General features: G+C 51.7%; 1 protein-coding gene across 1 annotated transcript; it reads left to right on the top strand.

Annotated features, from left to right (window-relative positions):
• Window positions 1–45: 45 nt before the first annotated feature.
• Window positions 46–24,163, top strand: BLTP3A (bridge-like lipid transfer protein family member 3A). The gene is made up of 21 exons (XM_054293957.1): window positions 46–156; window positions 11,570–11,732; window positions 12,496–12,534; window positions 13,013–13,104; window positions 13,275–13,464; window positions 13,622–13,762; window positions 14,300–14,470; window positions 14,976–15,153; window positions 15,471–15,557; window positions 15,689–15,853; window positions 16,371–16,513; window positions 17,257–17,398; window positions 17,844–18,037; window positions 18,252–19,783; window positions 20,003–20,199; window positions 20,679–20,830; window positions 20,915–21,062; window positions 22,010–22,281; window positions 22,607–22,715; window positions 23,066–23,181; window positions 23,589–24,163. Exons 1-21 carry the CDS (start codon window positions 113–115, stop codon window positions 23,712–23,714), a joined length of 4,401 nt encoding a protein of 1,466 aa, XP_054149932.1. The 5' UTR covers window positions 46–112; the 3' UTR covers window positions 23,715–24,163.
• The last annotated feature ends 947 nt before the right edge of the window (window positions 24,164–25,110 follow it).

Here is a 25,110-nt window from a genome sequence, read left to right as displayed (position 1 = left end):
GGGCCGGGCGGTGCGGGAAGGGGCCGGCCGGGGCGGTGCGGAGCGGAGCGGAGCGGAGCGGGCGGTGCGCGATGGGGTCCCGCCGCCCGCGGGCCTGACCCGCCGGCCCGGCATGGCGGGCATCATCAAGAAGCAGATCCTGAAGCACCTCTCCCGGTGAGGCTCCCGCTCCTCTTTCTCCTTCTCCTCCCCATCCTGCTCTTTCTGCTCATTCTCCTCATCCTCTTCCTCCCGGGGGGCTGCGGGGGACGAGGGCCGGGCCTGGCGGTTTGGGGCCCGCCGGGCAGCGCCGGTGCGGAGCTGCCGGGCCCGGGGGGCTGAGCGCCCGTTCGGGCCAGGGAACCGCCGGGCCGAGGGGGGGTCAGGGGGTGTCCGAGGGCCGTGGGCACTGTGGTGTCCGGGGACAGCGGGCCCAGCCTGGCCCTGCCGCCCCTCCCCGGGTCGGAGCCCTCCGAGCCGGCTTTGCCCGGTGTCGGTGCCGGCCCTGGGCCGCGGTTGGCGGCAGTGGAAGTTCGGGGAGGCGAGAGGGGAACAGAGCTCTAGCGGGGCGTTGGCGTTGTATTCCGTCATTTTCAGTGAAATTCACCCGAGGGGCGTTGTGGAAATGCCGGTGCTCCCGGCGTGAGGCTCTGCCGGGAAATGCGGCTGCGGCCGCGGCTGCTCGGGGCGGGCCCCGGGCACATAGCGGTGCCTCAGTTTCCCTTACGGCGATAAAAGAGCTGCCTGTGTTATCTCATCGCTGCGGGGTCAGGGCAGCGTGCACAGAAAGGTGCCGTGCCTGTGAGGGTGCAGGTGAGGCCACAGCACTGCACGGCGCTTGTCCTCTGTGCTTTCTGAGCAGGTCCTTTCCATCCCTGCTGCTGGACGCGCTGAGGTGCGCAGTGAGGGGTCTGCAGTGACCTGTGTGCGGTCAGGGCTGGTGTGATGCACAAATCCCAGCCCTCTGAGGTGTATCTAGAGCCCCAGACCATCCCCACACACCCTGAGCGGGCAGGGCAGGGTCTGTGTTGGAGTCACCAATTCTCCATGCTCTGGTTCTCTCGGCGCTGTCCCGAAGGAGGAGTGATGGAGCTGCTTTAAATGGATTTCTAACACCCCGAGTTTCTGAGCTTTCTGTCTCATTCACCTCACACAGGTGTGGTGTGGTCAGTACAGATTCAGCCTCTTGATATGGAGGTATTTAAGTATTTTATAGCACAGAGAGGTGGGTGAGAGCAGTTCTTGATAGAAGGTAAAACAGAGCTGGGTGTTATCCTGGGTGCTGTTCTCATAGACAATTCTCTTTCTTTACATAAATACAGTTTTGGTGGTGCTTTTGCTGTACCGCTGCTACAGCATATTGTTACCCAAAGAGCCCTTTTTTCTCTCTGATTAGGCCAGTTCTTAGTGTTCACCTGTGTATCCTTTGGGCAGTTCCAAGGAGAACAAGGAGTCCCAAAACATTCAGCATCTCTGCCTGTTTTCCTTCTAGCTGGACTTTGTTGTTTGGCTGACTGATCTGATTCTGCCTCTCACTTGAACAAGGATTGTGGATCTCTGCAGAAATGAAATTTGAACCCAATTTAATCGTGTATAAAAAAGATTAATTCCTTTTGTTTCAGTTTTGTTTCCTCCAAATACCTCATCTTCACCCTCCCTTTGGGTTTTCTTTCAGCCACGCTCATTTGCCTGGAAGAATTTTGCTACTGAATCATTAATCTGCCTTTATATTCTGCTCACATTTGCATATGAAATAATTCCTTGTTCTTTTTGTTGTGTCTCCACGCGGAGTCCTTTCTGCACGGGGGTGTGTTTTTGTCCCTCTTCCATGTGGAAATTTGCAAGAAAGCGGTCAGGAGAGGCAGCTGGGCCAGGGAGATGTGAATGAGGTGTTTCACCTGACTGTTCCTGTGGTCCCACATCACCTGAGTGGTCACAGCAGGGTTTGGTACAGCCGGGCTTTGCCCAGTTGTGAAGGAATTTGAGAAGGCTCAGCCTCGTGTTGTGCTTCAGCAGCTTCAGTTCCTAGAGCAGGAGAAACCTAAAAACTTGCGGAGCTTTCGCCATCTGTGCCTTTCACTCCTTTGTCCTATATTTAGCTTGGAAAAGCAAACAGATGAGGTGGTTTCAGTTCTTGCTGCTTCCAGGCAGGCACAGGGCTGCAGTGCTGGGGAGCGTGTGAGCCCAGCATCAGGGGCTCTCCCAGAGCTGCTGCCTCTGAGCACGGGTGTGCTGCCCAGCCTGTAATTATCCATGGAAGCACATCTGATGCTTTAAAATAAAATCAGTGAGCTGCCTTTACCTCTTCCTGGCCCTATTTGGAATGAGCCTTTTCTCCTTGTCTTTTTTTTTTGTTCCAAGCAGTGTTGGCGTAGCACAGCAGATCCGTGTTCTCAGGGTGTGACTAAGGCCCTGTTTATCCACAAGCCCAACTGCCTCAACTTCATGTGCCACTTTGGGATTTGAGTTCTCAGCACTGCAGTGGGAATCCTTGCCAAAATGGCTTTTATTTAATTTCCTTGGAGAGGTTTATCCCCTGCTGCCTGTAACAGCTGCTTTGTGACGTTTTCTTTTGGGACACGTGTTGAAGCTTGTGAGCTTGTGGAGTAACAGGCACACCAGACATGGCTTCCAGAGGAAATGCAGCGTGCAGTGCTGCTGGGAAGAAATAAAAGCTGGTGTCAGCAGAGGAGCAGCTGGACTGGGGTTTGGTAGCAGGTCTGAACACAGGGGAGACCATAAATGTGTCTTACTGTGACAGAAACCCCAGAGAACTGCAGCTGAGGAGTAACTTTGGGAACTTCTGAGAGTTGGGGTGAAAAGGGAGCAGAGGAGAAATAAGAGAGGATTAACAACAGCAGAGGTTGCTGAGAGGAACCAGAGAGGTTGCAGTTACCAGAGAGGAAAAACTGTGTGGAAAATGAGGCCTGTTTGCAGAGGAGAGTGCCGAGCGTGTGTCACCGGTGCAGGCAGGTGTGGAACAGATGTGCAGCACAGAAATGAGTGGATAGCAGAGTGTGGATTTGGCAAACTGTCCTCAGCACAGGATGGAACCACCTCTTCAGGTAAGTGAGATAGAGGATTTAGAAGCAAAATTAAAAATACTGTTAAGGAATGACATGTGCAGGGTGCAGCACTGAGGTGCTTATCAGGGCAGGTCAGGTACTCAGCCAGGAGGAACAGCATCGTGTAGCTCCTCATAGATGGTGCTGCACCTCAGTGGAGGGATGGAGCACAGCCTCTCCACTCCAGGGATTAAACCTTGCATCCCTTTTTCCAGGAGAGGTTGCCTTGACTCCTGCCCTCTCTCATTTGCAGCTGGTGGGTCAGTGAAGGCCAGGGAGGCTCATGGTGTGGCTGTAGATTGTTCTAGACCTGAACATGTGCAGTGTGTGCTGAGCTGGGAGCAGGTGGGCTCCTGGGGGCTGTTGTTTCCTAGCTTGGATGTGAGCATCTCAGGATCCCTTCCTGGCCCTGGAGATGCCTTTGGCATTATCCCTTCCATGTAGTTGTGCTGCTTCTGTGCCAGCACAAGGAGCTGAGAGCTGGCTCCCAGACCCAGCACTGCTCTGTGTGTGAGCCCTGCCTGTTCTGCAGCTGCCCTTGGGGCTGTCTGGGGCTCCTTGCTCAGTGCTGTGACTCCTCCCTGTCCATCCCCACCATCAGAGACCTGCACTCAGGCTGAGGCAGGGCACAGAAAGGCCTTTGCAGCCATGGTCATCCTGCCAGGGGCTGAGAGGCTCCCTGGGGTCAGGATGGCAGAATTGGATGTGCCATCTCAAGGGGACCCATCCCTCTCCTCAGAAGAGGTGGGCAGATGAGGTAGAGCAGTTCTTCCACCCAGAAGATGGGATTTGTTCTGTGCCATTCAGGAATCCTTGGAATGGGCTCTGTGGCTTGCACCAGGCAAGTCAGGCCATGTCACCAGCTCTGCCTTTGCCCAGCACAGCAGCGTGGGGAACTCCCTGAGTCTAAAGAATGCTTTCCCTGCTCAGCTTAGATTTCTTGCCCAAGTGCTGCAGTCTGGGTGCTGCTGTAAGAGAACAGACCCTGAATTCCTGCTCTGTTTGCTCTCCCTTGCCCTGAAGTGTTTTGCAGCATCGCTGCGTGCCGGAGCGCTGCGCTGCAGCTGTGCCCTTGCTGCAGTCACAGGATGGCACACGCAGCTCCTGAGGGCTCTGGGACACCCTCAAAGCCAGGAAAAGCTACCACCAATAAAAGATTTGCTTACTGCCAACCCTCCAGGCCTCTCCCAGTTTCCTGACCTTGGTTATAAATTACCTGGAAGCAATTTAGCGAGCGTGGTGGGTAAGGAGGAAAGCAAAGAAACTGCATCTGGGAATGGCCTGAGGAAGCTCCAGAATCTCAAGTGATTTAGGCAGCAAAACCTCTGACCAGCTTTGCAATTCTGGCTTTAGCTGCTTGAATATCCTCCTTTGGTGATCAGGGAAATTTCTGTGATGATCTCTAAGATCATTTGCCTAAAATAGCTGTTGCAGCAATGGGAAGTACATGAAACCACAGAGCTGCCAGCTGTTAAAGGCTGATAGAAACTTACTTTTCCATCTGCACACATCCTGCTCCTGCAGTTCAGCACGTGCTCTTTGTCCTGGTGATGGTTCCGTTGGTGCCCCAGTGCCCAGGGTGGATCCAGAGCATGAAGCAGTTTGTGGCAGGACTTTATGAGGCAGTTTATGAGGAGGGAGCTCTGCCAGGTCCCACAGCTGCTGCTGCTGCAGCACCAAACCCCTGATGATGAGCGTGTCTCTGAGTTCTTACATGCTGTGCCCAGCCAAGCATGGAAGGCTGGATGTAAACCCTTTACCCAGTGTTTGAATTTGGAAATACCTTATTTTCCTGGTACATTTTGGTGGCTCCTTTTACTCTTAAAAATTTTAATATAGCGGAATTATTGATGGCAGGGCAGAACCCCGGGCTGTTATGGGTAAAGTGACACAGATCTGCCTCTTCTTGGGTGGAAAAGAGGAGTGGGCACAGACAGGACGTGGCATTTTCCCTTCACAGAGTCTGAAGTTGTCCCTTACAAAGTCATGGTGGCTGTGCTGCGCTTTGCTGGGAGGACCAAGGGATCACTTTTATGGAGCTGCTGGGTGCAAAGCGTTTCCAGCCACTTCTCCTTGGCTCCAGACACGTGTGTGCTGTTTCTGGAATGCTAAACAGACTCTTGTTGCAGCAGGGGTAAATTACACTCAAGTAGCTCAGGAGGAAAACGTGGCTGCAGCTCTGGGCTTGCAGAGCCCTGCACTGACCCTGTGCAGCCTCTCCAGAGTCCTTCAGCCTCGCTGATGGAAAGGAGCTCTTCTTTCTTATTTATCCCTGAGCCCTTGCCTCCCCTGCAGCTGCTCAGTTGAGTCAGAATTAGGTAAAAACCTGTTTGTTTCTGCACACTGGAGATTAAAATGATTGCAGGGTGAAGAAGAGGAACTTTGGACTAGTGCTTGTATTTATGGGGTTTCTTTCTGGCTTTCTTTCATCTGTTGTTTGCTTGAGGATTAGGTTTGGGAAATTCCCTGGCAAGTGCCGAGGGTTTGCATTCCGGATTTGTTGAGAGCATGGGGCAGCTGGCATTTAAACTTTGCTGAGTGTCCAGGCAGGGAGCTGGAAATAGCAAAGGGAAGGTGGAGTTCAGCCCCTGGCAGAGGCTCTGCTCTCAGCTGAGCTCCTGGTTTGTTTTCCAGGGCTCCCAGGGCCCAGTGAGGTGCTGGTGGGTGTGAAGCAAGGTGTCCCAGCCTTCAGAGTGCTCTAGAGAAACATTTGTTGAGACAAGAAAGTGTCCTTGGTGCCAAGGGAGGAGTGAGCTGGAATCCTGCTCTGTGTCATGGCTCTGTCTGATCTCCTTGGAAATGCAGAACTTTCTCCCTGTGAGTTTAACTCTGAATTGAATTTTTAAGCCTTCCCTTAGCCCTCGGTGTGTTGCAGGAGGTAACACAGAGCCAGGACAACTGCTGACTTATCAGGATGTTTTGTGGTGGCTGAGAGGCCCAACCTTCCATTCAGTGCAGCTGAAGCCTGGAAAAACAGAAAGCTGATAATGGAAAGCCACCAGCAGTGGCCTGTGTGTACAGGGACACCAGATGTGCCCAAATCCACCCTGATAAGGAGTGTGGGATGGGCTGGCACCTCCTCACGTGGAAACTGTTTGCCCTGTAACCCAAGCAGGGTGAATTTCTCAGGCCCATTGTCCATTGGGAAGGAGTTCCTGCCTCCCAGCCTATCTGGGGTGCACAGAGCTGTGCACAGGTGATGAGATTATAAATGTGCTGCTTTCTGTCTTCCTAACAACTGGGCACTTTGGTGTTGATGGGATTCCCTTGAACTCTAAATGGCTTTGTGCTAAGAGGGTGTGATACCAACTCCATCTCATGCTGCAGTAATTGGTCCCATCCTCTGCTAATTCAGCCAGTTTCTCTTCCTCCTGTGCAGGTCTGCAGAGCAGCTCTGTGCCCACTCTCAGACAGAGTGGTCCCTGCTAGCACCAAAAATTTGAGGAGGTAAAATGGCTTTTCTTCCTGAAAAAGCTTTTAGTTCTTCCTGTGCGTCTTTGAGGCAGCTATTTTTTTCCCTTTTTACAGAAGTTTTGATCACTTGCCCAGTTTTATTTCCTCCAGAATTATTTTTAAGTTCATCCTCAGTCATGTGTGCTGCACTTAAAGCTTCTGCTGCTGCCTTCCTTGAGAGCAGCCCTGATTTGGAAAGTCACTGACCTTTCCTTTTAGCAGTTGTGAACCTTTTGTTCCAGTAAACATGTTATATGGCTTCTGAGATAAGAGGTTTTCATTTGAGGTGAAATGTCCCATCACAGAAATTTTTGGATTGTAGAAGATATTCCCAAGGAGGATGGAAATCCCACTAAATGCCCTGTCCAAAACCAGACCAGGCAACACTTGAAAAGACTTTTGGGAAGGAGCAAATCTGTGTTGGTTAGAATGCAGTTGTTGGGGTTTTTTTCCCCGTGTCCAATTCCTGTCATAATTGATTAATTTACATATTTATATTCCAAATTAAAGCAGAAAATCCTCATCTCTTCCCTTGCAAAACCCCCAGTGGTTGCTGGGCTGGTTTCCCACTGGGCTGATCAGTTCCTCCTTTCTGCCTTACCTGTGTTTGCAGGGGCTTTCCAGCTGCTCCCTGCAGCTGTGCTGGTGTCACAAGCCATGCACTTCATTCTGCCAAGAGATTTTGCTTGTCATTAAGCAAAATCAAGGTCACTGATGTACAGCTAATGAGTTCTCCCACAAAACAGCCCCAGTGACAAAGGCATTAATGGAAATGGTGGGGTGGTGGCTGTGTACAACAGCCAGGGATGGCTGCAGCACTGCAGGGAGGGGGCTGAGGCAGAAACTGAGCATTTGAGAAGGTTCCTGATCCGTGTGGCAGCAGGGTAATGAGACAGGGATCTGAGGAGGAGTTTTATGATTTCAGATGTCTTCTGACATTATCTGTCCATGCATTTGCTCAGTTGGAGACAGTGTGGCGAGACAGCTACAAATGTGGACATAAATTTATTTATGATTCCAGCCTGGCTTTGGGCCAGCGGTCAGATTTACCCAAATTCCTCTTGCAATCAGTGAGTTTGTGGCCTCTGGATATGCAGGCTGAGGAGCTGGGCAGTTGTTTTCAGTAGTGACATCATGTTTTGATATATAGTCAAGCTGATGATTGAGCAAATAGATTTGCAGGCTTGACTTTTGTCAGAGTAATCCCAGCAGGCTCAAAAGGAATGCTGCCCTGTGAGTTTACTGGCTCAGCTCTGCTTGACTTCTGATGGAGCTGCAAAAAAACAAAAAAAAAAGTGCAAATATCCTCTGGTGTCAGTTTTCCCAATAGGCACCATTTTCACCATTTTCATTCAGTTTTCCCTCAGCCAGCAGCCAAGACTGCTGCTGTGGGTGAGTGTGAATGGAGAGAGCCTGCCAGCAAACATCTGACACGTTCTGCTCTCGCTGCTTTGCCTCCCCTGGCACTGACCAGAGCAGCAGGGACTGGCACCTGTGAGCTCTGTGTTCTCAGGAGCTCTCACCTGTGACAGGTGTGACAGGTGGGTGGGGAGGTGGCTCAGGTGTGGAGATTATTCCAGTGGAAGGTCTGGGATTCCTGTCAAAGCAGGGGCTGACAATGGGCAACATACCCTGAGAAATTTGGGCCCTGGTTTAAAAGAAATAATGTTTCCATTTTTCCATTTGAGGTTCATTTTTTTTGCAGAACCTCCAGCTTCTGTTGTCCCATCATGGGTGGGGTGTGTAAGCTCTTCTTTGGGGATGGACTGGCACATTTTGGTGCATGGATTGCCTCATTAAAGGATTCTTTGATGGAGCCTGGTTGCACTGAGGTGGGTTTGGTACCTGCCCAGCAGGATCTCCGCAGCCTTTCCCTGGAGATGGTGATAAAGAGTTGCTTGGTCTGGCTGGATCAAGTTTCATACCTCACTCTAGGCTGTGTCCTGTTTCACAGCTTTGGTTCTTCCACAGTGTGCTGGAATTTTTGCTACACCTACACACTAAACAAAAGTGATGCCCTGCTTCAGACATGTGCTTGTGTTGCCTATAATCAAAAGAAAAAAAAAAACCCTTGCATTAGAATAGTAAAGTAAAAAGCAGACCCTTATTGGGAAGCTTCCAGGTGTCCTGCTGGTGATGGGAACACCCAGAATTGAATTTCTACAATTTTATAATGTTAATTAGGATATCTAACAGGTACATCCTATAGGAGATTCAGTTGCCCCAGTAACCTACCCCTGGAGTTGGTCCAAGGGGTTCTCTGCCCCACTTCTTATTATTCCTCATTGTAGGTTCCCCTCCTTGGAATAAGACTAAACAATATTTCAGGAATGTGTTTTGCAGGTCAGCTTATTGTTCTAAATTCTAGGGGAAAAGGGTAGGAAAACTACCGGAGCTGCAGCCATGCATTAGCAATCCTCAAAGCTACAAATGTATGAAAAATATATAAAAAGCTTAAGCATCATTCCCTCCCTTTAGAGACTTGGCAGTGTAGAATTATAGGCAACACTTGTACTTTTCCTCTGCATTACCTGCTGAAAGCAGCTTCCCCTCTTATCCTGGGATGAGGCTCCAGCCCAGGGATGATCCTTCAGTGCAGGTGTGAGAAAGCTCAGCCTGGGAGCTGATCACTGCCCACAGCAGCTTTTGGGCTTAACTGCTGGGTATTGCCTACCTGTGCATGTTTGGTTTGAGCTTTAGTGCTGGGTATTACCTACCTGTCCATGCTGGGTTTGGTTTGAGCTTTAGTGCTGGGTATTACCTACCTGTCCATGCTGGGTTTGGTTTGAGCTTTAGTGCTGGGTATTACCTACCTGTCCATGCTGGGTTTGGTTTGAGCTTTAGTGCTGGGTATTACCTACCTGTCCATGCTGGGTTTGGTTTGAGCTTTAGTGCTGGGTATTACCTACCTGTCCATGCTGTGCTTGGTTTATTCTTAGCATCCAATCCCAGGCAGGCACGGTGACATCAGCTCTCAGCAGAGCTGCTTCTCTGACACAACACAAGGGTGCTCCTGGATTGCCTCTGCAGGTGTTTGCTCTCATTTTCAGCCGTGTCTGGGTTTGGGGGTGCTCACTGCAGGACCCCAGGCCCAAATCTTATGGATTCTCAGTGTTCCCTGCCAGTGGAGCAGCTGTTGGAACACACTGCAATTTTCAGTTTCTTGGTGCTGATGCTGAGTGGCCAGGTTAACCTCAGCCACCTCCCTGGGCGTGTTCAGACAGGAAGGCTTTGGTTGGAGGCAGTGATGAGTCTGAAGGGAATGTGGTGTAAAATTGGTGTGAGCTGTCAGCGTGTCCCTGTGGCTCCGGGCAGGGAGGGAACAGCATGTCACCTGTAATTCTATATTGCCAAGTCTCTAAAGGGAGAGAATGATGTTTTTTATATATTTTTTCATACATTTGTAGCTTTGTAGATTGCTAATGCATGTCTGTAGCTCCAGTAGTTTTCCCACCCTTTTCCTCTAGATTTTAGAGGAGCTGGCTGCAGGGGAAGAGCAGCAGTGGGCAAACTCACAGCTGTGTGCTGCCCTCCTCTTTCAGCACTACTGGAAGGGTTGACAGCAACATCTCAACACATCTGTCAGCCTTTCTCTTCCAACAGAATGTTTGGAAAAGCCCCTTTGCCCCTGGAAGCCCTGGGCTGATGGCTCAGCTGCTGCTGCAGTGCCCCAGCCAGGTTTGTGCTGCACCCTGAGCTCGTGCAGCAGCTGCAGTGTGGCTCTGGCTCCTGCTGCCCTCCTGGAGCTGTGGCTGCTGCAGGAGCCCCCGGTGCCCCTCCCAGAGCAGTGCCCACCCTGTGGGTGCAGGGGCAGAGCAGGCAGGGCAGTGTGACTGAGCCTGCTCCTGCTTAGGCTGACAATGGGGGCTTTCTTTCCATCCTGCCTCCTGGACCACTGTGCAGAATGAGAATTAGCACTGGCGTGGAGGAATGTGTGAAATAAGCCCTGGATTCAGTGGTGGGAAAGTTGTCTGGCAGGAACTCCTCAAGTGACATTGGAATGCAGCCCCCTGCTCCCGTGGAGGCAGCTCCTGCACTGGAGAGAGGCTTGATGGAGACAGGAGGGGTTTTGCTGCCACACAGGGGTTCTCTGACATGGAGAAGTGTTGATAACACTTGTACAGCCTCTGTGATCTGCTGCCCTCTGAACTGGCCCCTCTCGTTCCTTAGGGGCCACTCTGGTTTTGATAAAGTCAGAACTTTCACACCAGGATCCCCTGCTCCTGAGCAGTCCTGCTGCAAGTGTTTCATCCATGTCACTGGAATTGTGGGCACATGAGGGATGTGAAGGGCTGCACACAGGGCAGGTGAACACTGAAATGACACTGAAATCTCAGGCACATGAGGGATGTGAAGGGCTGCACACAGGGCAGGTGAACACTGAAATGACACTGAAATCTCAGGCACATGAGGGATGTGAAGGGCTGCACACAGGGCAGGTGAACACTGAAATGACACTGAAATCTCAGGCACATGAGGGATGTGAAGGGCTGCACACAGGGCAGGTGAACGCTGGCAGCCCTGGGGAGGAGGAATTTCAAGCAGAGAAATCAGAGGAGGAAGCTGGGACAGGCTCTGGGAGGGGAGGTGCTGTTTGGCCAGAGGGCAGGCTGGGCTGCAGTGATGCTGTTAAAAAGAGACAGCCACAAAAGTCATTCATTAATGGTCTTTTGCTCTCCTGGGTGAAAGGAATCTGGAGAATTAAACTTTCCACCGCTGACACGGCAGTTCTGGGGGCAGTAAAACTGCTGAGCTGTTGGAGTTTGGCTTTGGTTTTCTTTGGTTTTGTCCTAGGGCAGTTTTGATGGTTTCCAGGATCCAGAGCTTTAGAAGGAAATTTTCCAGTTTCTCAAACCTGAATTTAGTTTAAAACAAAAAAAATCCTCCAAATGTCAAAGTGTAGAAATGTTTTTTTTTCTGGAGCGACCAACTTGCCTTGGGTTTAAAAATGTCAGAAAGGGTTTAACAAAACAGCAAACAAACTCTGCTATTAAAATAGCTCCGAAATGCTCCTGCAGCCTCAGCAGCTTTGCTGGGGACTGTTTCTGAGTTTTCTCTTTGTTCCCCTGTAGGTTTACCAAGAATCTCTCTCCAGACAAAATCAACCTGAGCACGCTGAAGGGTCAGGGGCAGCTGACCAACCTGGAGCTGGATGAGGAGGTGCTGCAGAATGTTCTGGAGCTGCCCACCTGGCTCGCCATCACCCGGGTCTACTGCAACAAGGCCTCCATCAGGGTGAGCAGAGGCAGCTTTGAATGGATGAAGTTATCCATTTACAGGCAGAATCACTGAGGTTGTGCATGGACTTGCACTTTGCATGCTGAACTCTTACAAATTCTTCCTCCTTGTGCTTTTTAGAGCAAAAAAAAAGTGGTTTTTTAGTTGTTATAAGCTGTCAGGTTGTTTGATTGCACATGGTGCTAACCACTGTTGCATTACATGAACTCAAAAGTTTTAAGGACATCAAAGAGACTTTCTATAAAAGAAATATGATTGTACTCTGCCAAGTGACAGTAAAAATGAGCTTGTCTTACTCATCTGATGTGCTCTGTTTTTAGAGTCAGATCTGCTCAGTTTAGGAACAAACATTTGTTCTCCCTCCTACAAGAACTGCAGAGTGAACGTTGCTGTATGAAAATAAAATGGAGCTTTTTGGTTTGTGCACAGGCTTCAAAAGAATTGTGTGACTTCCAGTAACAGCAGCAGTTAGTTGTAAACTCTTAAAGGCCAGGAATGTTCCCCACAGCAGAATTTGACCTGCAGAATATCTGTTACTCCTGATGATATATGAGATCCAAAAGCTCAGCTGGGTTTGTAGATCTGGTGTCTGGAATGTCTTTTCCCTTGTCTGTGTCTCTGTTTGACCTGGATACAATGAGACATTGCAGACATTTGTCAGAGAAAAGGGGCTCAAATTTTGGGCTGAGGAGGTTTCCTGCACTTTCTGAAATTTTCCAATGCAAAGATCACTCTGATAACCTCAACTTTATAATTTCAGATCCAGTGGACAAAGCTGAAAACACACCCAATCTGCCTGGTAATGTTGCCTCTCTTGTCTTCTTTCCTTCCTTTCTCCCTTCTTCCTTTTCTTCCTCACTCTTTTTAATCTCTTCCACTTGAGAAAAATTCTGGAGAGGGAAACCATCAAGTGCTCAAATTTTCTTTGGACCTGAATCCTCCAGGTTCTTAGCACATAGGGGACAAGGACCCTCCCATGGGTCCCACATTTCCCTGCAGGATGGAGCCAGATGAGCTCTCAGGGAAGTCCAGGGCTACCTTGTGCCTGTTTTTTGTTGGTTGTTTCCCCACTCCTGTTTTTTGTTGGTTGTTTCCCCACTCCTGGGGTTTCAGGTTTCCCACTGACACTGATGGTGTGAGAGCTTTAACACATGAGACTCTTGGAGCACTGAGATTCCAGAGTTGGTTCTCCCTGCCCTGGAATCTCGCCCCAGGGCTGGTGGGCTGGGCTTGAGGCTGGCTGTGGTGTTCATGGCTCCCTCTTTGTGTCTCTGCAGTACCTGGACAAGGTGGAGGTGGAGATGAGGACGTGTGAGGAGCCTCGGCCACCCAATGGACAGTCCCCCATCGCTCTTGCTGCTGGACAGAGGTCAGACCCTGAGCCCTGCAGCTCCTGCTGGGCTGTGGGGGCTGCTGTTCTCCTTGACTCACCACTGGCCTCCCTGCTTTAGGGTTTAAGTGCCTTTGGTGTTGCTGATAAACCTCTCTGTGTGAGCCTTACCCCTGCCAGGCCTCATGAGGGGGATCTTCTCTTTGCAGTGAATATGGCTTTGCTGAGAAAGTCGTGGAGGGGATGTTCATTGTTGTCAATTCCATCACCATCAAGATTCACTCCAAGGCCTTTCATGCTTCTTTTGAGCTGTGGCAGCTCCAGGGCTACAGTGTCAACCCCAACTGGCAGCAGAGTGACCTGCGCCTCACCCGCATCACGGACCCGCAGAGGGGAGAGGTGAGCCCTGGCTTTGTACTGGCATCACAGAGAAAAGTGTGATGAATGATCTTTCCTTGTTTCATTTCATGTCTTCTGAGTGTTTTTGGGGTTTTCTGAATCCTTAAGTTGTGAAAATCTCAGCATTTTCCTGGTTTTTTGCCTCCCTCCTGGGCAGGTTCTGACGTTCAAGGAGCTCACCTGGCAGACCCTAAGAATAGAGGCAGATGCCACAGAAAATGGTGATCAGGATCCTGTCACCACTCCTCTGAGACTCATCACCAACCAGGGGAGGATCCAGATCTCTCTCAAGAGAAGGGTGAGAGTTTTCTCCATGCTTTGCAGGATGTGGTCTCACTGCCTGGTGCAGAGATGATGCAAATTTCCTCCCACAGTCCTCGACAGCCCTTCTCTCCCTTCTGAAATGTTGAGCCCTAACTGATGTATCTCTCCATGTTTTCTGTCAGAGACAGCTGTGTTCTTAGCAAATGTCAAAGCAGTTTCTTTCCCAGGGGAGGATCTCGTGGATGGAGTGAGTTTTTCAATCTGTTTGAACATCCCAAGGAGAGCTGTCATCTCCTTACTGGGAGCTGAAAGCCTGGCAGTCTGATTTTTAGCTGTCAGTGGAAATGTGATGATTTTAAAAAAATGAATTAAGCAGTGAGCAATTTGTCTCTTAAAGAGGAGGTGGCTTTGACTGCTATCCATCTGAGGGGGGGTGCTGTGGATATGCACCAGATACCATCTCTCAGAGCAGTTTCACGGCAGCCTCCCTTCTTTCTGCCTCTGTGTTTTGGGAGGACTCTGTCTGTGGAGTCAATTTTTGAAGTCCCTAACACCTTCCTTGCTGTTTCAGACCAAAGATTGCAACGTGGTGGCCTCCAAGCTGATGTTTCTGCTGGATGACCTGCTCTGGGTGCTGACAGACTCTCAGCTGAAAGCAATGATGAAATATGCTGAGTCTCTGAGTGAAGCCATGGAGAAATCTGCTCAGCAGAGGAAAAGCTTGGCACCAGAGTCTGTACAGGTGAGTGAGTTTGGATACTGGTCTGCCAGGGAAAAGGGCAGTTTCTGTTTGTGTGGCACCTGGCCCATATTCACAGCATTTTCCTTGATGGGAACTCTGGTCATTGCCATGTGGACTGTGGGGTAATGAGGTGACCAAATGAGTGGGATTCATTGCCAATAAAATACATTTTGCAAGTCAAGGATGAGGGAAGAGGAATATTTCTGCTGGGGTTGGAAACTCCAGGGAAGCAGGGATGCACACATAGTGCAGTGAGGTTGCACAGGAGGCATGGGGAGTACTTGGCCCTTTTTGCCCAGGAATCTTAAAACATGATCCAAGAGAAGTGCAAGCAGCTGGCAGAGCCACAGACAAAGGTGAGAGCACAGGAGAGGATCCAGATGCTGGGAGCCCCAATTCAATCCTATAAACCAATGCCTTAGAGGCTGGAAGATGTGCATGAGCTGATTAATTGCATTATAACCTCAGTGTTTTCCCTCTCTCTGAGCTTGTCCCTCTCTCACAGATCACCCCCCCTGCTCCCAGTGCCCAGCAGTCCTGGGCTCAGCCCTTTGGAGCCAGCCCCAATGCCAGCAGCATTGGGCAGTACTTTGACAAGCACGACATGAAGGAATCCTCCTACCACCTGCTCATCTCCCGCCTGGACCTGCACATCTGTGACGACAGCCACGCCCGGGAGGCAGGTCAGCAGGGAGGGAAGCATCCAGAGGCAAAAACAACAGCCAAGGCAGTGATTTTCTGGCTGGAAGAGGGTTGGGGTTTTGCAGTTTGGGATTTGAGTCTCCAGACCTGGTTCTTACCATATAAACCATTGATTGAGGTGTCCTTCTCCTGGCCTAGGACAAGATTTTGGTGCAGGCTGCCAAAGATGGTACCCCAATCCTGGCTGTGGTGTCAGTTAATCAGTGGGGGCAGTCAGAGCAGTGTGGTTCTGAATTCTCCTGGATCAGGGCTCACATTGCAGAGCTGACCGTGGTTTCCTCTGCTCTGTTCCTCACAGGTGCTCAGAAGCATGGCATGCTGGGCGGTGCCATCCAGCTGACCTTCAGGAGGATGGCTTTTGATTATTATCCTTTCCACAGGGCAGGTAGGGAGCCTGGGGCCTCACAACCTGAGGAGGGGGGTAAAAAATGAGTTTAAAGAACTGTTCTATGACTTCAGGCTGGACTAGAAGAAAGAAGCTGCATTTTTAAAGCTGGAATCTTTGCTTTTCTGCAGGAGATGCCTGCAAGCATTGGGTGAGGTACAGTGAAGCAATGGAGACGCGGGGACAGTGGGCAAAGAAGTTGGTCAGTGAATTTCAAAGCAAGATGGAGAAGTTTTATGAAGAATCAGACTCTATGTTTGCCAGGACTCCACTTTCTCCTTTCAAAAGGAAACCAGGTAAAGGTACTTGATAAAACCAGTGAAGCAGGAGGTGGTACCAACTCTGCTCCATCCAGCAAAATCTTCAGTTGCCCATCCCCAGCTGAGCAGGCTGATTTGTTGGTGCAGGAATGCATAGCACTCTAAAAATCATAAATACAATGGCAAAGGAAAGTGGCTGGCAGAGCACTGCAGCAAGAAGGGACAGGCTGCAGTGGATTATTGTTGAGTTTCTCCATAAGATACAAGGATGAAATTACATACTTAAGACCTGGCTTAGGAGTGTGTTCTCTTGCCACAGAGCAGACTCACCTTTCACAGTGTTCTTCCTTCAGAAGTCCTCAGTGTTTCTCCTGCCCAGCTGTGTTCATCCCTTTCTAATTCTGGGGCTGTTAGTTCTGCTCAGTAAGCACAGAGGTGATGGTGCAGAGGAGGTGACCAACACCCTGTCTGTCCCCACAGAGCCTCCCCAGAGGGGCCCCCCAGAGAACTGATGGTGCAGAGAAGGTGACTAACGCCCTGTCTGTCCCCACAGAGCCTCCCCAGAGCCCCCAGAGGAGCCCCCCAGAGAAGGGCCGGGCTCCCCCCACGAGCCTCCCGCGGCTGCGGCAGCCGCCCTGGCACCGGCTGCGCTCCAGCTGCGTGCTGCTCAGGGTGGATGACCTGGATGTGCACCAGGTAGGGACCTCAGCACGGCCTGCACGTGGCAAGGGCACTTCCAGAAAGGAAATTTTGTGATTCAATGTGTAATTCAAGATATGATTGAAAGGATCATGCAAATCTTACGACATCCAAAACGCTGCCCGGAGAACCTAAATGCTGTTATGATGTTGTCTGTAAAACTTTAAACCCAAGAGTGAACTGCTGATAGTTTTAATAGTCAGAGGGAACTGCTTAACCACGGGTTTCTGCCCTCTGTTCCTACACCAAGCGTCAGGCAGGCCCAGTGTAAAACAATTCATGCCTTTGAGAAATCAGCGAGGGTGTGGATTTTTGACAAAAAAGGAGGAGTAAGTCTGACCTCAGGCTTTCTGCCCTGGATCAGGCCCTGCATCCATGTGCCCTGTGTCCATCCAAGAGCTGGTTTGGCTCTTGCAGCACCACATACTATGATGGACTTGCCAAGGTTTTGCTGATCTTGCAGACAGCTGTAACGGATTTCTGTTCTGTTTGCTCATGTCACCTAATTCTGCTTGTCACAGCTCTTACTAGCAGTGACAGGAGACACAAAGAGCTAAATTCCCTCAAAGGAGAGGGGTTGGCAATATCAGCAGGTAGAAGAAAATTATGTCTTTTCTTGAAAGCAGTGTATGTTTGATGTGTAAATGAGGCAGATTGAATACAGGCAACTGAGGGGTCACTGGGGCACTTGGGTTTGCCAAGACTGAGTTCTGCACCGCTGCATTTCCTTCTGTTTTCAGGTCTCTACAGCTGGGCAGCAAAGTAAGAAACCCTCCACCTTGCTTTCCTGTAGCAGAAAAATCTTCAAACTCCCTGACCAGGTCTCTGCAATCCATATTGAATTCACAGAATATTACTTCCCAGACAATCAGGACTTTCCAGGTAATACATCAAGGTTAGCACCTTCTTTCACAAGTTTCTTAAAGACTCATCAATGGTCTAGCTGTGTTAACCCTGTTAGATACTCTCTGTCTGTTGTTGTTTAGTTTTCTGATGTTTGCCATCCTAATTTTTTTTTTTTTGCCTGTGGGAAGGTGGGATGGAGTTTGTGCACAATGTGGAAGCAGAGGTGTGCTTGCAGGAAGGAATTGCAGCAGCTGCTGTTTGCCCAGTTCCTGGGGTTCAGCCTTACTGAGAGCCCTGGAGCAGGGCCATGGGGTGCTCTGGGTGCTGTCCCAATGGGTCACCTCATTCCTGTGGGTGCACCACAGCTGCTCCCCTTCCAAGATGTGTCTCCCAGGAGTGGTGAAACCCCTGCATTGGTGCTGGCAGTGCAGGTTCTGCACCCAGGGGCCTTTCCTGCTATCATTAATCTGTTTCCCTCTAGTTCCATGCCCAAACCTGTACATGCAGCTGAACGGCCTGATGCTCACCCTGGACACACCAAGTGTGCTCTGGATCAATCTCTTCTGCCTGGATCTGTGTCGCAGCCTGGAGCAGTTCAAAGCCATCTACAAGCTGGAGGACTCAGGCAAGCGGGATGAGCACGTGGATGTCCGGCTGGATGGCTTCAGGCTGAAGGTACCATTCTTTTCCTTCCTTTCCCAGTGTTCTCTCTGTGAAAGAAACATGAGACCCGGACATAGCTGGAGTTCATAATGAGGAGACAAACCTGCTGCCTTCCTCTGACTTTGCTGTGTCTGCATTTTGTGTTGGTTTTGTTTGGTTTGTGCTGCTGGAGTTCTCATCCAGAATAAACCTCTGCTATTCCTGTCTCACCTTCCTTCCCCTGCAGCTCAGCATCCCCGTGGATAAGAAAGTCACAGAGCACCGGGACAGGCCTCAGGCCCTGTGTGTGTGCATGTCAGAGGTGACAGCCACCAACACCCGCCACGCTCCCTCCTGCAGCTGCCAGGACCTGCAGGGCCTCTTCAGGAAATTCGCGGGCTCCGAGTTCTTCCACTCCAGCTACGCGGCGTTCCCCCGGGAGCAGGGCAGCTTCAGCCTCCTGCACACCCTGTTCCTGCGCCACGCCTTCCACGTGGAGGACAGGCCACACAAGCACCACAGACTGCCTCACAAAACCTCTGCCTCTGAGGACCTGTGGTCTGTGAATTTCAGTGAGCTCTCCCTGGGGTTTGAGGGGGCTGAAAGCTCCAAGGGCAGAGCCCTTAGTTTTGTTGACCCTTTTCCCCTTTCTATATGGGCCTGCCTGCCCAAGAGGTGGGGGCAAGCTCAGATGTCTAAACGACAGGAGCTAGCCACCTCTGAGGTGAAAATCAAGCCTTCTGCCAGCTTTAGCAACCACTCCAAGAACGAGAACCTCTCCAGAGAACACGGCATTTGTCAAAGATCAAAGACTGACCAAGATCTGAGGAATATCTATAAGGCTCCAGACACGATGGATGTCTTGGGAGAATCTGACTGTGAAGTTGATGATGGAGTAGACAGTAAAGAGCTGGAAGCCTCTGCTGATATCCACGTGCTCATGTCCTCCTCTGTACATGTCAAAGTTCGGCTCAACCACTACCAGTACTTGGTGCTGCTCAGGATGAGGGAAGTTCTGCAAGCACTGCAGGAGCAGCTGGCCCAAGATACCCAGGAAATGACTGGGTCTCCTTTAGATGCCATGTCTGCTTGTGTGGGAGTTATGTTCCCCAGTGCTGAGGTGGCCCTGCTCATGGCCCCTGCCCCAGGGTCTGTCGTGGAGCCCAGGTCCCTGGACTCGGACACAACCAGCCTGATCGAGTCCGAGCTCTCACCCTCAGACAGCAAGGAGGGGCTGGCAGCTGAAGAGAAGGAGCTGAAATCAGAGAGCAGTTCGGAGAAGGGCTTGGGCAGCACCTCAGAGCTCCCAGAGGACGGTGGGACCCAGGACACCGCTGCCAGTGTCCCTCTGGAGAGGCTCCCGAGGTCCGCGAGCGACGGCGCCCTGAGCGCAGCTCCCCGCGGTAAGGGCGCAGAGGAGAAAGCCTTGATAGAAGAAGCACACGAAGCTGTGGAAGCCCTGGTTGCAGAGAGACCAGCAGAGACCAGCAGCCACCCTCAGAGCCCCCCTGCTCTCCCTTCCAGCCCAGCCTCGGACGCGCAGCCCTCGGGCAGAGGAGGCGTTGCCCTCAATGGCCAGGCCGAGCTCGTCCCGCTGCGGAGCATCGAGGTGGAGCTCTCCAGTGCACTGCACATCACCAAGGACGCCACCAAGGAAGCTCTGCACGCCACCATGGACCTCACCAAGGAGGCCATGTCCCTCACCAAGGATGCCCTGAGCCTGAGCAGGGACAAGATGACCTCCACCATGCAGAGGATGCTGTCCCTGCCCCCGGCCAGGTGAGCAGGACAGGCTGCTGAGCTGCAGGAGGGGAGACAGAGCTCCTCCCTTTCTGTCCATTGTATCTGGGCTGGAGATGGGTTAAATGTTCATCTCTGGGGCTGTTCTGAGGGTTCTGAAGTCTGACTTGCAAGTGGTCAGAGACCAGCCCAACACTCAGATCATCTGCAGGCTCAGCTGCCTGCCTTTATCACCATTTCTGTTGGGTTTTTCTGTAGGGATTCTGTGCCCAAAGCAGAGGAGGGAGCGCTGACCCCGGGTGGGGCGGGCAGCGGCCGGATGCGTTTCTTCTCCATGAAGAGAACCTCATCCCAGCACTCCTTTGACACCACATCCGTGGATGGGAGTGGCCCTGAGGACGGGCTGTCCGTGGACAGTGATGGCAGTGATGGCTTCGTGATGCTCACAGACTCTGGTAACGCCCTTGGCTGTTCTGTGCCCACCCTCATCTCACAGGGCTGATGCTTTGTGCCACAGGCAGCTCATCCATCCTGTGTTCCTATGGAATCACTTTTGCTGCTCCTTGTTTTTGAAGGTCTTGAGGAGTTGCCCCACAGTGGCTCTTTTTGCTTTTGTAGGTGCCTGTTCTTTGAGATGAGGAGGGTGAATCAGTGTGGGGTGACCCTGCACGTCCCAGTGGTGTCCTGGGGGCTGCAGGGGCTGTGATGTGCTGGCGGTGGGTGGCACAGAGCATTTAGGAAGGGCTGGTTGGATACTGGGTATTCTGGACATCTTTCACTTCAACCCTGTGTTGCTTAAGCTAATCTGAGGAGCTGGAGAGAGATGGATCTCCAGAGGATGGTACCTCCAGAGAGGCCAGAGATTCAGGCAGGTGCTGATGTCAGGACTTCCAGAGAAAGAAATGGAATTGAGTTGTTGTCACTTCCATTTCAGAACCCAGCCTGGACCCCCTTTCTTCAGGGCAGCTTCCCCCAGCCCACAATGACACGGGCAGCAGAAGCAGCCTGGTGGCAGAGGACGAGGGCGGAGTGTCCCCTGAGGTGAACAGCTCCACGTCCCAGAGCGAGGACCCCAGTCTGCAGCTGGTCAGTGCCTGACATTGGGATTCTGTCCCTGAGGGGCTCTGGAGGTGTTTGCTGTGACCAATGAGCTCCTGGTGGCTGTTGCAGGTGTCTGTCCTCGTGCTGAAGATGAGTGATGTGAACTGTGCAGTGGAGGTACAAGGAGATGATTTGTCTGTGGCTTTGCAAGTGATGAAGGTGGTTCCAGAGCAGCTGAACAACGTTGGCATGTGGCAGTTCCTGCGTGGCTACGTGGGTAAGGTGCTGCTCTGGGACTGCAGAACTGGCTTTTATAGCAGCCTCCACCAGGGAATATTCCATTAACTGGGGCCTCAATGTTTGGTGTGGTTAGTATTGAACACAACTCATGTGTGAGGGTTCAGATCTGGCATTTGAAAAGTGTTTCCCAAGTGCCTACACAGTGGTGCTCTGTGGTGCCTAGTAATCATTGATTGGGATTTTTTAAATTGCTGAGGATGCATGAAATGAATTAAAAGAGTGAATAAAGCTGTCCAGGGAAACTGAAGTTATTCCTGATCTGAAAAAAAATGCTTTTGGTCTACGGTACTTCCCCTAAATTTGAAGTAAAAAAAAACCCAAGCCAAACCTTAAAACAATCAACTATCCCCCTACCACCCAAAAAAAAATCCCCAAAAGCAGCTCCAAAACTGAAGGGGAAGTGTGAGCAATTCCCAGGCTGTTGATCCTGCCTTTCCCAGTCCTGCAAGTGGCCACGGTGGAGCCAAGGGATGAGGAAAGGCTGGGCAGCTCTGGAGAGTGAACCAGGGCACTGGCTCAGCTGTGGGGGCAGAGCTGGGACAGTTTTGGGGGGCAGAGCTGGGACAGTTTTGGGGGCAGAGCTGGGACAGTTTTGGGGGCAGAGCTGGGACAGTTTTGGGGGCAGAGTTGGGGCACTCTGTAGACTGAGTGGGGCACTGGGCCAGGTCCTGCACATGCACAATGGGCCAGTTTTAAAGTGTGCTGAGAGAGGGATGTGCCTGGGACCTCAAATGGTCCAGCTCAGTGCCAGCTCAGTGATGTGGGCTCTCAGTCCTTCAAAACTGGGATTTCTCTCCTGTGAGGGGTGATGTCAGACCGAGGTCACTCGGCTGCTTTTGGGCTGAGCTGGGCTTTGCAGGATGCCCTTTCTGAGCTGATATCTGATCACTGGCCCCGTTGTGCAGTGAGATCTCTCTGCCCCAGCTCTAGGAGACCCAGGAGAGGGGAAGGCTGCGAGCCCCGAGCCCGGGCAGCCCCAGCCCGAGGTGTCCCTGCGCCTGCAGTCGGGGCCGCGCGCGGCCGCGCTCTCAGCCCTGGCTGAGCACAACGGCTTCCTGCAGCTGCTGCTGCACAGCCAGGCCACCGAGCTCTGCACCTCCTGCCTCGCCAGCCTGGGACCCTTCCTGGAGGATGAAATCATCCCTGAGGTCATCCCCATGGAGATAGAGGTGGTGGATGCCAAAATCACCTTGAAGGTGAGAGATTCCCCCCGGGGCAGGGCTCGCTTGCAGGATTGCACTTGGGAAGGGCTGTGGAATGCTGGGGGCCTCTGTAGAGCTTCTCTTCTCCTGAGACTGTTTGGTTTTGCTTCTAAAATAAAAATCAAACCTAGGGATGAATAAGGAACACAAGGGGAGCGTGTACCTGTGCACCCTGTACATAAAGCCAGGCCTTTCCCCAGGGTGGGCTCACCCAGTGCTGCTGGTCAGGAACGCTGCTCCTGAGGAGGCTGCAGGAAAGGGAAATCCTTTCAAGAGCTGTCACAGCTGCTCATCCCTTCTCTGCTTCCTGTTCCTCCAGGATGACACCCCCCCAGTGTACCCCACCTCCCCTGGCCCTGTCCCCATCACCTTGGCCATGGATCACATCGTGGTGAGGCGCAGGGATGACGGTGTCTTCTATCTCACAGGTGAGTTCCCTCTGGTTTTACTGCCCCTCTGCACCCCCAGGCTGTGCTGGAGGAGACTGGGACGTGCTGGGAGGGATGGGCTGTGAGATGGGAGCAGTCCCTGTGTGTGTTTCCTGCTGTGGGAGCCCTCCCTGCCTCTGTTCCCTGCTGTGAGAATTTGTGTCTGGTGTTTCCTTCAGCACACACAGACAGGGTCCATTATTACCTTTTAGTTTCTCCATTTAAAAAAGGAAAAGAGAATTTTATTTCCCTGTGTAACAAGAAGGAAAGAAATAAATTAAAGTTATTTTTTTGTTCTGAGAGCCCTGTTGTGTGAATGTCCACACCTGAGTGGGTTCTGTTCTTTCCAGCTCCCCAGGGGAAGGACTCAGTGAAACAGGAAAAGTCTGTGTCAGTCCCTGAGGAGCAGAAGGCCCCATCAGAGTCTGTGTCACCAGCCCCAGCAGCAGGAGCCCGTGGGCTGCAGGTGAGTCACTGCTGCCTGGACAACAGAGCTGGAAATTCTCTTTTGCCTTGGTGTGTTTGCAGTGCTGGGCAGGTGTGGTGAGCTGCAGGAAGGGAGTGCCCCAAGGAGCAGCCTGTGCCTCCTCCCATGGGTGTTTTGAGGAGTGAGGGCACCTTGCCCAGCATGAACTCACTTGTTCCCTTTCAGAGTCTGGTTGGGGGTTGTTTTCTGATTGGCTCCATCTTCCCCACTGTGTCCAGTTCCTTGTTGGAAAAACAGGAATTGAGAGGTTCCCAAAAAGAGAATTTCTGTCAGTGGTTGTGTCTCACTGTGTAATTGATCCCAAGAGCTCCTGCTGTGGTTCTCCTTGGAGCAGCTCACTGTGAACCTTGAGGACTCCTGCCTTGTTCTCTGCTTGTCTCCTGCAGCTCAAGCAAGTGCCAGAGTTGCAGAGGGAGCTGCAGACCTTGAAACTGGCCCTGGCAGAAGCCAACATGGACAAGGCTCGCCTTCTGCAGGAGATCAGGAAGTACAACCCCCTGTTCCAGCTCTGACACTGCCAGGGACAGGGCACCAGCACCAGCAGGGCAGGTTTGGTCATTTCGCTGCCAAACGGGTCCAAGTGCAGGACTGAAACCAGCTGAGACTGCAGAGACTGGGCAGGGAGGGACAGAGGGGCCTGGCTGAGAGAAATGGGGCAATGAGGAGGAGTTTGGGAGGGCTGCACTGAGCCAGACCATGGTCAGCCCATGAACACCAGCTCAGATTTTTGGGGGACACCCCATGTCTCCTCATCTGTGGGAGGTTTTCAGCCTCCAGCTTTTGTGGTGACTTCTGGAGATGGTCCATGCTGGGGGTTCTGCTTCTTTCACCCTTCCCTGTTGTGTTCTTGGCCAGCTGTGCTCACCAGGCCCACAGCAGGGGCAGGGTGAAGTGACCCTGTCCCTGTCCCTTCAGCACCTGGGCAGTGACAGGACAGGGGTGGCAGAAGGGTCAGGGAGAGCAGGGCTGGGATGCCACCGTGCAGTGAGGGCACACAGCTCACTATTCCCACAAGAACAGGGGCAGGACAGTACAGAAGTTCCTTCAGATTCCCTTTCCCACCAGTAATTCCTTATGTAGAGATGGATGCAGTGTATGAGACTCAGTCCAGTCCACTTCATCCCACAATGTTTGGCTTTATTGGTGCAGGATTAATTCCTTACAAGGCACTGTTTCAATTTTTACTATCAAATAATGGGGTGAGGGAGGTTGTTTCAATCTCAGGAGATGACCTGGGTGTTTTTGGGATGCACTTTGTCCTCAGAGCTTTGTGTGCCTGAGTTCCCCACTGGGGAGGAGGAGCTGTGGGGTTTCCAGCACTGGGTGGAATCTTTCAGCAGGGCTGGGATGGGAGCCCAGAACCACCTGCCAGCCCCGATCCCAAAAGGAAATCACTGAACACCCCCATGTGGAGCAGCTCCCTGTGAGGAACTGCCCACGAGCAGAATTTGGATTTTGTTTCACCAAACTTTGTGCTGCTCCCTGTCCCTGTGGGGGAACACAAGAGCTCTGAGCTCTACCTGCCTGGGGTGGAATGCCACGGTGTTCCTGCTTTTTCTTCATTAATTGCTTGGAAATGGGAGGTTTCTCCCTTCTGCTTTTTCCAGTTTTCATGACATTTTGTGTGAGTATGGGAAGGCTTTGCCAAGGGTTTGCCCAGCCTGCAGGGCCCCACTGCTCCTCCCACGTGTGCAGGCTGAGCACAGCTGGGGCCAGGGTGTTTACAGCAAATTCCTACTCCAGCTCCTTCAGTCCATGGGTTTTGGTGAAGAATTCCAACTTCAGTCCATGGGTTTTGGTGAAGAAGTCAAGCATTTCCTTTGCTCTGAAGACCCAGTAAAAAGGACTGTAACCCAAAACCCACACACGTGGGAGGACAAAACCTCCTGGGTCCCCACAGATTGTAAA

Source organism: Melozone crissalis, unplaced genomic scaffold, assembly GCF_028551555.1.
Source record: "Melozone crissalis strain CALT ecotype California unplaced genomic scaffold, PUWL_Pcris_2 ptg000198l_1, whole genome shotgun sequence".
In the NCBI taxonomy this organism is placed as follows: domain Eukaryota; kingdom Metazoa; phylum Chordata; class Aves; order Passeriformes; family Passerellidae; genus Melozone; species Melozone crissalis.
This window is presented reverse-complemented; position numbering and strand designations above follow the sequence as displayed.

What these genes read in the sequence shown, in the direction of transcription:
- BLTP3A (XM_054293957.1), top strand. Translation starts at nt 113, where the DNA reads ATGGCGGGCATCATCAAGAAGCAGATCCTGAAGCACCTCTCCCG. An exon ending in AAACACACCCAATCTGCCTG is followed by an intron (nt 12,535 to 13,012) that starts GTAATGTTGCCT and finishes GTGTCTCTGCAG; the next exon opens with TACCTGGACAAGGTGGAGGT. An exon ending in GTTCCTGCGTGGCTACGTGG is followed by an intron (nt 21,063 to 22,009) that starts GTAAGGTGCTGC and finishes TCTCTGCCCCAG; the next exon opens with CTCTAGGAGACCCAGGAGAG.